The 12500-nt window shown below is 39.6% G+C and overlaps 1 protein-coding gene across 1 annotated transcript in view; it reads left to right on the top strand.

Annotated features, from left to right (window-relative positions):
* Nucleotides 1–8613: 8613 nt before the first annotated feature.
* The window catches only part of LOC138024388 (death domain-containing ATP nucleosidase-like), a 5979-nt gene continuing 2092 nt past the window's right edge, over nucleotides 8614–12500 (top strand). Inside the window, exons 1-4 of the mRNA XM_068871588.1 lie at nucleotides 8614–9369; nucleotides 9833–10039; nucleotides 10725–10850; nucleotides 12273–12343. Of these exons, the coding sequence (XP_068727689.1) occupies nucleotides 8646–9369; nucleotides 9833–10039; nucleotides 10725–10850; nucleotides 12273–12343 (1128 nt within the window). The 5' untranslated portion in view covers nucleotides 8614–8645. The remainder of the gene's footprint in view (nucleotides 9370–9832; nucleotides 10040–10724; nucleotides 10851–12272; nucleotides 12344–12500) is intronic.

The following is a 12500-nucleotide window of genomic DNA, read 5'->3' as shown; positions in this document are numbered from 1 at the left end:
CTAACGTAACTACAGAGGAAAGGATTATGCGAACTTTTCAAACAAGCAGCTAGTCAACAGATTGTCTACCACGTGTTGTTGCTTCTTCCCCCCCCCCCCCCCCCTTCCCCAAAACCAAAAAAATCAAGCTCGTTCAACATTGTCGAAAGAGTAAAAATATTGAAAGGGTTTTGAATCAAATTTAAACTGATTTAAACTTTCATTCGACATCGATTCGACATTTGTTTTGTTCTCGAAAATGTTGGTTGGAGCTGAAGCCGTTTAAACAGTTCGTTCAACATTTTGTAGAACGCGTGCATGCTCCCAGGTGGCCGCAACTGGACGGGAGAATCTGGTTTCTTGTTCTTAGTTCCTCGCGATCAAAATTTTGGCTCAATTGTTGGCGCGATGTTAAAACCATTTGAACGGCCTCCGCACAACTTTTGTTTTTGCTTCCAACATCTGCCCAACATCCATTTAACTTCGTTGAATGCATGTTGAAACCGTTCAACTTTAGAACTTTCAAACTTTCAATGCAAACTAGTTCGGAGATTACAACAATGCATAGATGGACCAGAGCATACTAAGTAGGAACCCCTTAATCCAAATGAGCGGTGCAAGGGGCTGTCATAGAGAGACAAATAGTGGTATAGTCATAGTCTAGTTATTTTGTAAATAAACATATGAAAACTCTAATGTCGTTTAGAAAAGAAAACTGACTAACCAGTGCTTTACTTACAGACAATTGCGAGGAGAACACATGGTCCATTTTATTGTCGGTCGATATAATCGTCGCAAATGGCAACTTGAGCGCAGATTGGCTACCGTAACTAGAGAGGAAAGTATTATGCGAACTTTTCAAACAAGCAGCTAGTCAAAAGATTGTCTACCCCGTTTTGTTGCTTCTTCGCCCCCCCCCCCCCCCCCCCCCCCCCCCCAAAAAAAAAATCAAGCTTGCTTCCAATCCAGCGTTAATTCATTAGCTTGTAAACGAATATGTGTAATCGCGTAACTGTGTATTCGGTTTCTCCGACCGCTGAAGTTTTGACAATTTGATTGGTCAACACGATGTTAAGACCACAACAAAACTGATGGACTTGTCAATGTCTTTCTTCGTGGGGTTGTTGGAGTTGTTTTTGAAAGAGAGAAGTGATCCTCGTACTTTTCTGGGCAGTTGTCGAGATACTTGTACCCTGGTCTCAGGGGTCTTTCTTGAGCCGCAAGAGAGCCGCGAAGACGAGTGGACTTGAATCGCACTTTCTTGCAGAGGATCTCTTTAATTTCGCTTTTGTCTAAAAACCGCACTTCCAATTTGTACATTTGTATATTCCATTCATCGAGTCTTTCACTCGCCACGAGAACACACAGAGCCCAACGAATTGACCTTTTTGCAATGAATGGCTTCATAGCTCAGTTGGTAGAGCATTGCACCAGTCTCGCAGAGGTCATGGGTTCGATTTCCGTCGTAAGCCACCTGAACTTTTCATGTGTCTGTAAGCGACAATTACGTAAATTGTCCAGATGCCAGGATCATTACTTAAATTGTTCAGATAAGTGCTAGGATCACTTCTCTCTTGCGATTTCTGCTGTGATGCAGATGGTTGCAGCTATACGATCGATCTTCAAAACGGCAATTTAATTAACAAGTTCAAATCGTAATTCGTCATCCCAAATGTGATCTCGTAGTGACATTTCTTATCAAAGATACATTTGGAATACTAGACGACTGTCGTATTGTCCCCTCGTCATCGACGACAAAAACATTTTCTGTTTGAATTGGTTTCACAAACCATCATTACTTCCTCCAAACAGTATATTCACTTGAAGATGAAAAAAATAGCACGCGCGCTTTGATTGGCCAATTCCGCGAGCCGTATTTTACAGTATACCCGTTTGTTTATGTTGCTCTGGAGATGCAACAAATATCTTGCTAACCTTGTTTGTTTGGGGCGGTGCTGTAAGATACGATTGCCTGTGTTTTCAGTTCTGTTTATGTCCCGTTGTGAGGAATTTGGGGGCCTTAACCAACAGTTTCTCCGTCAGCGAACTCAGATAGGAAGAAGTTTAATGACGACGGCTAGGGCTACGACAGCGCCACAAAACAATAATATCATTGGTTAAAAGGGGAAAAGCAATCGTGCTGCACACACGTGCAACACTCATGTTATTGCTGTACTCTGCATAACAACAACGTGAAATCACCAAATTTTAGGTTTTAACAGTTTTAAGCGTACAAATGCGAATCTTTCATTCTATTTTTACACTCTGAAACCGCTCGTATAAATTCAATTTCAGGATAATTCGCCCACTTTGTACGAAGTGAACGAGATTACATATAACCGTGAAAGACTTGGGATTGTGCAAAGTTGCATTTGGAAGAGACGGTTTCGTCGCCCTCGCTGTAGTAGATCTTGAAGTCCCTCACTGGGCAAATCGTAGTGATTACAATAAATGGTGCCATTCTGCAAGGGAGGAAAGGCAGTTACCGTCTTTCAGTACTATCCATGAATTCGATGATTCGATGAGGTAGTAAAAAAGGCCAAATTGGTAGAGGAAATAAAAAATTCGACCACGTGGCGGGGGAAGAAAGATACAGTTAGAAATGACTGAAAGCGATAATACACCGTTTTGACAATTTCAGGCTGAAGCTAGTGTCATGCTCTCGTTCCCATGAGTCTGCTATAGCTCAGTGGTAGAGCATCCGAACTAGTAATCGGAAGGAAAGTCGTACGTTCGACTTCTGCGAAGGAGCACTCGGGTTTTTTTCCGAGTATCCCCGAATGGCCATCGAGTATTTGTTGGTAAGGTGACCTTTAATCTTGATGTAACATTAATATTCAGGAATGGGGTTTGTGCTAACGTTCGTTAAGAGGTGTCAAAACCTACAGGTTTCCAAGGTATTTAACGTTGGTTATTGCTAACCATGCTTCAAGCAACCCTGGCCGGGGAGGCATTACCATGAAAATTGCGTACTAGTCAGTCTGCTCAGTTTTTCCCTTTTAGTGAAGAATGAGCAAGCCATCCACAAGGTTCCTTCAATAAATGACAGTGCAGGTCACGTTGAGTTATTAAAACTATCAGCTATCTTTTTCTACACTGGACAACTGAGCTAATTAGTGGCATGATTCTATTCCTTTGATGACACGACAAACTGTTTTCCATTCCACTTTTTAAAAAAAATACGTCATTGCAGAGTAAGGGCGCCTGATTTTCCTATCTTGTAAGCCACAAAAAGAGCAGAATTTTCAGGAAAAGCGACAAAATATGATAATAGAAAAGCGCTTTATGGTTAACTTAGGTCAGCACCTTCCGTTACCATAAGGAGCTTACAGTGGTTCAAGTCAAGGCTTCCCTCTCACTCGACGATCGTCAAAATAATTCCCTCAAGCCTGGGACGCAAATACAAACAAAGATTACAGGCAGACTTCAAAGATGCACCTGAGGTGCAGTGAAAGTGTGGACAATACTGACGCCATCTTGAATTCACCTTCGGTCGCGGTGGCATGAGAAAAGTGTATCTATTGAGTTAGGGTGTTTAAACAAAGACGATGGCTCCGGCAAGGACAACTTCACAAAGCACGAGTATTATTGGTTAAAAAGCCGTACAAGTACTCGTGCAACACGAATTTCCGTGCATTTCTTTGCCGTACTCCACAAAGCAACAACGTGAAATCACCAAATTTTATGTTCGAGGCATAAGCCTGGCAAAAATGCAAGGACCTTTCGGTGTTTATTGACGTTTAAGTACACGCTTGAAACTTCTAGAAGGCACATTAATGTTTATTTACTTTTTCCATGGCTAGGAGCAACGTCTCTTCGACCAACAAAGTTGTTGACAGGTAGAGTGAGCCGCAACTTTCATCTGGATTGTTATCAATCTCACAAATACTACAGATCCCTTACATCGTGAATGCAGTAACAGTAAGCGAGAAAAGATAATTGACACCAAAAAAGGAGCGGGTTGCAATGAAAAAGGGTTTACATTCGAGTCATTTTTTGTACTGATTAATATCGCGGTAATGACCCAATTCAAAGAACTGGTTGCGCTTCTTAAAAGTAAGTTGAAAACAACAATAGAACGAACGTTGCGCTCTCTCACATGTTCTAGCATTAAGCGCATGTTTTGTGGTTGATAAGACTTGTAATTTTGTTGAATGTGCTCAATGTCGATGAACCATTTTTATGGGTAATTAAGGCGTGTAATCTCTTTTTCGTTTCAATTTTAAAATTAACCAATGGATGATATTATGCGAAGCTCTTGAACATTATTATTGTACAATTGTTAGTCTTCCCGCTGTATCATCTCTTTTGCACGAGAATTAACACGCGCTTTCTACTTTTCTGAAGCGTTTGATGCATAGGTAATGACTGGGAAATATACATGCATGATCAGCATGCCAGATAAGTAGTTGATTCACTGAACGAGATGATATATGAAATGAATCATACTGAACTGCGGGTATGAAATCAAGTAAAGCTATGATCCTCGCAGTTATGGACGTAATTTTAGATCAGGCCTCTCTACACAATTGCTAAAATTACATCCATAACTGCGAGGATCACAGCTTTACTTGAGTTGTTGAGTTGATTTATTGTTGATGGATCTGAGCAAATATCAATGCTTACAAAGCACTGACTCTCTACCTATCCTTTATCTATTCAACCAATTTTATGATAGGAAATGGGCCAACAGTTTTCGAATTGTTTGAACACATACTGTGACACCTAGTTTATGCTAAATTAATATGTATACCACACAAGTGCGTAATACTTCGTATTAGCTATTCTTTGGTATGCTAGTCACTTAGCCTATGTGTGGTATATGCCAAGGCAATAATAACTGAAGATTTAAAACGTTTTAACCTCACTTTAACTTTCGTAAATAATAATTCTTTAACATGAAATTGAGATGTCAGATTCCAAAAGTGAGACAATGTTTTCCCTACATTTACTTCTAGTCATTTTACAATTTCCAAGATAATACAAAGGCATTCTTTAAGAGATTTGAACAAAGGTTCAGAATGGGATTTTAGTTCAGAGAAAGATACCAGAAATAAAGAGCGCTACCAAAATGATCCATGACTTTCAATTACTCTGAGCTTACCTAAGTAAGACCAATGTTAGGGAGGTTTTAGTGATCCCTTAAGAAAGGCTAAATCCCTTAAGTTTGGCTAAAATTCCCAAGGCAGTTATCCCTTACCCCTAGAAATATTGAGACATTTATCCTTAAAATTACTTATCTTTGGAATTTGACAAAAAGTGGCAATTTTGAAAGTGTTTTTTTAATGAAACTTGACTCAGGGAAAGGGGTCCATTTACTATCCAGGTCCCAATTGTTCAAACGTTAGCTTGCAAATAGCACTTTATTGGTATTGCTTGGGGGAAGGGGGCTACTCAACAAATGGTTATGTGGGGAGGCTCGTCCCCGAGGTCCAACCCCTTACCCTTTATATACCATTTTTCATGTAAAAGGCAACCCTTTCACATACCTTCCCCCCCCCCCCCCAGGAAAATGCTACGACCATTGCATTATTCAGTGGGTGTAGATTTATGCCAGTGATGGATGGAATTATCCATTGTTTGAACAAAAAGGGCCAGATGGTGAGCTTTTTATCCCTTTTAACTAAAACTAAATTACAAACAGTGATCATGACTAGCTGGCTTAGGTAATACTGCTATTCCGCTCACGGATTCCCTAAAACACACCTTAGCTTCCCTGGGCCTCATTTCAGTCATTCCACTTTCCATTTTGTGCCAGCAATAATGATTATCTTACTAGAATTTATGAGGAACTAGTTTCACATAACTGTTTCAATTTATATGGCAAATCTTTCCCATTTTACACAGCTGGGAATTTTCAAATCCCCAAGAAACAATGAAAGGTTACCGTAAGTTTTTGTATTCTAGAAGGTAAATTATGTTACAACCGAAGTTACAACCGAAGCTGAAAAAATGGAAGGACATTTAGCTGGGTTCACCATTTCAAGATGGTATATACAAGAAAATTACCCTTAGCTAATCATTTCTTCTGGAAGCTAAAAACAAAATCCTATGTGCATCTATCCACTAATTCCCATGTTGTTAATCCAGAAAAGCTCTACTTTGAGTCTATTTTCCCACTGAAGTTATATTTAGAAAAAAGTGGCAAGACGGATGTAAAAGTATTAATAAGTCAGTGATGTGATGTCAAAATCTGAATAAAGAAGTCAGTAAAATCCCATACAACACTTTATGGTACATATCATTCATGTAGCTTTAATCTCAAACTCAAAATTCAGATTTTATCAACAAAATGAAAAACAGTTACAAGACTCTGGGACACAGATCCAGAGAAGCAAAGGTCATGTGTAACAGGGAGGGAATAAAATGTGGGTGTGCCTCATTTAAGGCATGTCTTGCAAGTTTGTACCAGATATTAATTTTCGAAGACAAAAACAGATAGAAAAAAAGGAAATACAGTAGAGCCTAGTAATTTGAACTCTACGGGTGAAACGAAAAACAATTTGAGATAGCGAGGTTTCAAGTTAACGGGGTTGATGGCACAATTCAATTTGCCACATTAAAAATCGATAGTTGGTGATTTTTTAGCACTGACTTCAGTGTTTAGTGCACTGTAAATTAAAGTTATTTTATAAAAATGGTAATTGGGCATTTTTATGATAAAATGTGATAAGTTCGTTACACCAATCAAACATCAAATGTATGTAGTGTTGACCACAGAGTTAGTTTTAGTGTTTTTACTGATTATAGAAAAGAAGAGCTAATGGGATGGCATCCACGTGGAGTTACAAGAACCAGAGCTCGAGTTATCGGGGTAAATTTCAGTGAATTTTAGATCAAGGGAAAGGAAATTTAGTTCGAGTTGGCGGGAAAATCGAGGTATCCGAGTTCGAGTTAACCGAGCAAAAATGACTGAAAATTTGGGTGAAATCCAAGGGAAATAGGACTAAGTTTGACTTGGTGGGAAGTTCGAGTTGTCCGAGTTCGTGTTATTGGGGTTCTACTGTACTTACAATAGGTGCGGTTACATTAGACCTCTTGCCCATGGGGAACCTTGGGGTTACGGCTTGGGTTGGGTTTACCCTGGGTTATGATCGACTCCTCATTTGCGGTTACACACTTGTCAATTACCCAAGGGGAAGGTAAGCGTTGGCCTGTTTTGGTGGGAAACTTACCTTTCACTGACCTTTAAGATAAGACAAGATGAGATTTATTAGTTTTTCCACTTAATGGGTTTTGAAAAACTAATTACAATACAAAATACATTAAAATTAAGAATCTAAAAAAAAAGTAAACATCGAAGATCTACATCTGAACGACAATCTTTTCTTTGGCTTATTTTCGGTAATTGTCACGATCGGCGCTTCTCTTAAACTGTCCACCTAAATTAAGTTCAGCGATTCATCGCTTCATATAAAAAAGGCAACAAAGACGTCGACTTCAGTTACGCTTTCTCTAGTCCTTGCAACTCTCCAATTTATAATTTAGAAGTCGACTTGCTGCTGGCCAGAAAAGGCGTGCTTGGGTACGTCCGCAGTTGTTTACACAGTTCATCACAGCATGTATTTTCCTCGCGTTCGGCAATCTTGTGACTGCTTGAGCCGCTTTGGGGTTTTGTTAACCATAAGACTTACATCTGGAACTGTCATGGGCAATTCTTTTGTTCTTTTTGACGTATCCATGGAAATTTCCCACAGGAAATTTTCCTTTGGGCAGATCGGTCACACATAAAAAATTGCTTCCCCGTGGGAAAAAGCCACTTACCCAAGGGCAAAATGGCTAGTGTAACCGCAGCTAATATATGCAAGAGGAGCGATTACCAGTCCAGAGGTCTTAAAAGAAGAAGAAGGAGAAGCAGTTCTAAAAGTACTGTCGGTAGCTGAGTACTTGAATTGAGGAACATGATCACCATGGAGAAGCGTGAATTATCGGCGATCTGTCCTGAATGTTACTTGCTGCTTTTCAGTTAGTTCTAACAGTACAGCAGAGTTTAAAAGAAGATCAAACAGGCATCCTTTCCACTTTTTAAGCCTCAGACTCTGTTCTCAGTTTCCATGAAGAACCCAGGGAGCCACCATTTTTGTTTTGGAAGAAATAAACCAATGAGAGCACACGTATGAACGCGCAATAGAATGCACCAATCAGCGATCATTTTAGTTCGCTGTGTGCCAGGGTCTTTTGCTACCGCTGCCATATTGTAAAGCGAGAAGACTCTCGGGACGAGGTTGTAAAGCATCCAACCTCTATTAAGCAGCTACTCTCAAAATCCCGGAAGGTGGCCTCTTAATAGAGTCTGGACTGTGTTTTTTATGTAATATCATGAAATACATACATACTGTACCTGTTGACGAATAGCGCTTCTGATTATGGCGCTCTGACAGGACAAAGCAGCTTGAATTCGATGACATATATTCTACCAGAAATTCTTTAAGATCACCCTCGAAAAAACCAAAAACAGCCATTTTCCTTTCTATAATCATGCAAATGCAAACGGAGATATTCCTCGTCCTCTTTGTCCGCCATATTTACATTTTACGCGGGAAATGTGTGTTGAAATATGCTTTAATTTTCCGTGCCCACTTGCACAAGCCATTTTCTTATAAAAGTGTGTCCGCTGTCAAACCCCCACACTCCGCCCGGGCGAACTGGGACGAAAAGTTTACAAAATGTCGGAAGAGGAAGACTTCGATCCACACTTCCATCAGAATTTATCTCAAAATTATGGTGATCCACCAGAGTTAAGTATTACTATTCCAGAGTTAAGTGACCTACCACAAATGACAGCACCCTGGAAAAGCGTCAAAATCCCGACCGATGTTCTGCTAGTCACTGTAAAGGACTGTGAATTTCTGGGTTGTGTTGCCTTCCTGAAAAACATTTGCAAGAGTTATAACCGCGGTCTTGGTATCGTGTACTTTGGAGATATGGGCGATGTTAAGGATAAAGTGAACGTTTCTTTGCTGAGATGCTCTGAGGGAGCCGCAGGTCCAGGGGCTGCCCTTAGCAAGGTGAAAACGGCCATTTCAATACTACAACCAAAAGCCTTGTTTTACGTCGGTTTTTGTGGTGGGCTGTCCTACGGAAAAGTCAAACTAGGAGATGTGGTGATATCAGCAAAGCTAACGACTTACGCTCACAAAAAAGTGATGAATGATGGAGAACAACATCGAGGCATTATAACTCCTGTTAGCCGTGATTTTGCTAACCTCATCAAACACGCTGCCGACGGGTGGAAAGCACCGTTAGCAAACCCGGAAGTAAACAGGAAGGTGGAAGTTCATCGCGATGGAGTGATTTTGAGCGGACCTGAGCTTGTTAACTCTGAGTGGCGACGCGAGGAACTCCTGGAAAGGTACCGTGAAGCGATTGCAATCGAAATGGAAGGTGAAGGTACGGATCTTTTCTTATATTTTCAAAAAATTGTCATGTCTCTGAACCCTATTTACGGATTTTTCAACTTTGCCAAAACTTGCATCTTATCCTGTTAATCAAGATTTGATTAAAAAAAGGTTTTTAATTGAGTCTTTTGTGAAAAGTAAGTGGATAATTAAATCTAAAATTAAGGAAGTTCTTAGTAGGTCATACTGTTACTATGGCAACCTTGTGTCATGAAAATTTTAACAGCAGGCTCATCAATGATTGGGTTTTTCTTTTAATACCAAGATTTTAGTATCAACTGATAAATAGTGGATTTAATGATCCATCAAAGTCTAAGTCTTTGAAAGTTCTAGAAACTATTGCCAGCCAACTTACGATTAAAAAGACAGTTGGAATGTAAGTGAAGTTGATATTAAAGGATTGCGGAAAAAGCATAATTTAAGAGTTTTTTTTATTTTTTGTGGGGGTCATTCAGGTGTATTTGCTGCTGCTAATGATCTGAAGATGGAGTGGGTTGTCATTAAAGGGATATCAGATTACGCAGATGGAAGTAAATCAAAAACCCAAGCATGGCGACCATTTGCAAGTGTCATGGCGGCTTCTGTTGTTGCCAACATTTTGAAAGTTCCTGGTCTTTTAAAAGACTGGCAGCACTACAAAGGAGTGAATCCTAAGCAGGAAGGTAAACTTCACAGTTGCAGTGTACCTTGTTTCTTTTCCTTTAATTTAATCAATAAAAATGACAAAATTTGTTACTTTTCAACAACTATTTAAATAAGTCACATATCTTAAAGGAGACTTCTAAAAATAGAGCTCCCATTTAATAAAACTGTTCAGTTTCATGATTCAATTGGCCCCACTCAGTTTTTTTGCGGCTTTATTTGCTGTCACATTTTGGGAAGTGCAAATGTGAACTGAGTGGGTGAATGGGATCAGGGAAAGGTTGCTTGGGGCATTGTATTTTTTTGTGAAATGTTAAGGGAACCTTACAAATGAACATTTGGCGTGTCACCCAGCAGTACTGCAGCCTGGTTCTCCTCTACTCCTGCAAACTGTAAGCAGTCAGTTGTTATTTATCAAATCCTCCATGCAACTAGAAAAGTTGTACAGGGCTGTCATAAAATCACCTGTAGCCAAGTGTTCTCCACACCTGTAGCAAACGTGTTACGTTGTGGGTGAATTCTATTAACAACAGGCAATTTCACCCGTTGCCTTAAGGAAAAATCCAGTGTACTCAGCTGTAACAGGTGTGATGGGTTACGGTCATTAATGGCAGCGTTGTTGTAGTTACCTTTTACAAATGACTGTCTACAGATTGCTATGATTGTCATCAGTCAGCTTCAATGTAACCAAGTGTTATCTTGCAGGCTTCAGTAAACCAGGAGTAATGCTTAGTGTATCTGCCTTTGTGGTGCTCCTTCTGGCAATTTCACTTTCAATAAACCTTAAACAGGACAAACCTACAAATGAATTTCACAACAATGACGCTAAAGGTTGGTTGATTGTAGTTGCTCATTTTTATTGTACCTTGTGTTGCTGGTTATTTTCACCATTGAAAAACTGATTATATTGTGCATCTAATATGTTAGTTATTTACTCTGTAAAGTTGTTTTCTGCCTCATTACTGAGGTCCCTCTCTAACTGTATCTTTGTGTCTTTTTTGTTTTTTACCTTAACGTTTGTTTTCACAGTAAACCCAAGGGCTGATCCAGCAATTCCTGAAAGGGGAGGATTGTACACTGCAGGGCTCGAAATAATTTCCGGAGAGTCTCCGGACACGATGACCGGCCAAATTCATTTTAGCTCGGTCACGTTCCGTTTCTGGCCGGTCAAATTATATAAAATAAATAACTCTTAAAACAGGAGCCCATGAACCAAAACTGGCATTATATATTTCCAAAAAAGGTGTTGCTTAGAGTTTACAGCACTTTAAAGCACTCATTGTCAACAACAAAAGTAAACTACAGAAGCAAAATGAAATAAGCTTATGTGTATTAATAGGTACACCATCTGTAAGACTAACCCGCAACACATTAAATGTCGTTATCGTACACATTAAATTTGTAAATAAATAAATGCACAGTAAATGCCTCCAAATATAATGATTTCTGGTTAATATGTATCATGGTGTGAGATCTTGATCCTAAAACTCCGCCAGTAATCCATGTTACTCCTCATTACAAGAAAAGAAAAATTTGTACTCATCGAGAAAAGCTTAGTAACCAGGCATTTTAACTCGGGTGTGCCGGAACCGGAAGACACATCAAGTGTTCAAGAAATATGGTAAAATTGGAAGGTCTGGAAAGGGAACCGATTGGAAAAAAAGTAAATGAACCATAACCAGCATGGAAATTTTAATTTAGTTCATTTTCAAAGGGATCAAATGTGACCGGTCAACATGACCGGCAAGACGAAAGGTTGACCGGTCAACTCCCAAATCAGTTCGGACATTGTCCGTTGACCGGCTGCTATTTCGAGCCCTGCACTGCAGAAAGAATATTCTCACTTAGGGTCCTGGGGGCCACACCTCCCTGAAAAAATAATTTCCGATTTTACCCTCTAAAACACCACTTAGCATTCCTGACACTTGAAAATTGTTTGCGAAGGCATGATATAAAATCTGGAATTTACCTTATTTTTAGACCAATAAACTAAAAATAATAATGCAGTTGCAAAATATGAGGGTTATTGTTTGCTAATTTGACAAATTCAAGTGGTGGAAATGACACAACTACATAATTATATAAAACTTTTATTCTGTTATTTGTATGTTAGAGTAGAAGAAATAACCCAAATGCACTGTCCAGAAGGGGATTGCAACCCTCCCAACCCCTCCCCTGGAACTACCTCTGAGACAAAATGTTCTTTTGGGGCACCTGGCCATTATTTCACTGAGGTTTTTGTTTTCTTAACAGGACCCAGGACACCAAATGAAGACCCAGTCGCTACATTGCTGCAGTCCATTACTGGGGGAGCACCAGGCCAGGTTTGTAGAATGTGATAATACAGCCTTGTTGCATCAACCTGATGAACCACAATATATTATAGACCATTCTGGGATGAAAATTTGAACTTCACATGAGATGTAGTAATTCAACTGCAATTTGAGTCAATCTAAGCGGTGGGTATTATTTAAGCTCAGC

This window comes from Montipora capricornis, chromosome 11, assembly GCF_036669925.1.
Source record: "Montipora capricornis isolate CH-2021 chromosome 11, ASM3666992v2, whole genome shotgun sequence".
NCBI lineage: Eukaryota > Metazoa > Cnidaria > Anthozoa > Scleractinia > Acroporidae > Montipora > Montipora capricornis.
The sequence above is the reverse complement of the archived record's forward strand: the minus strand, read 5'-3'. Positions and strand labels throughout refer to the sequence as shown.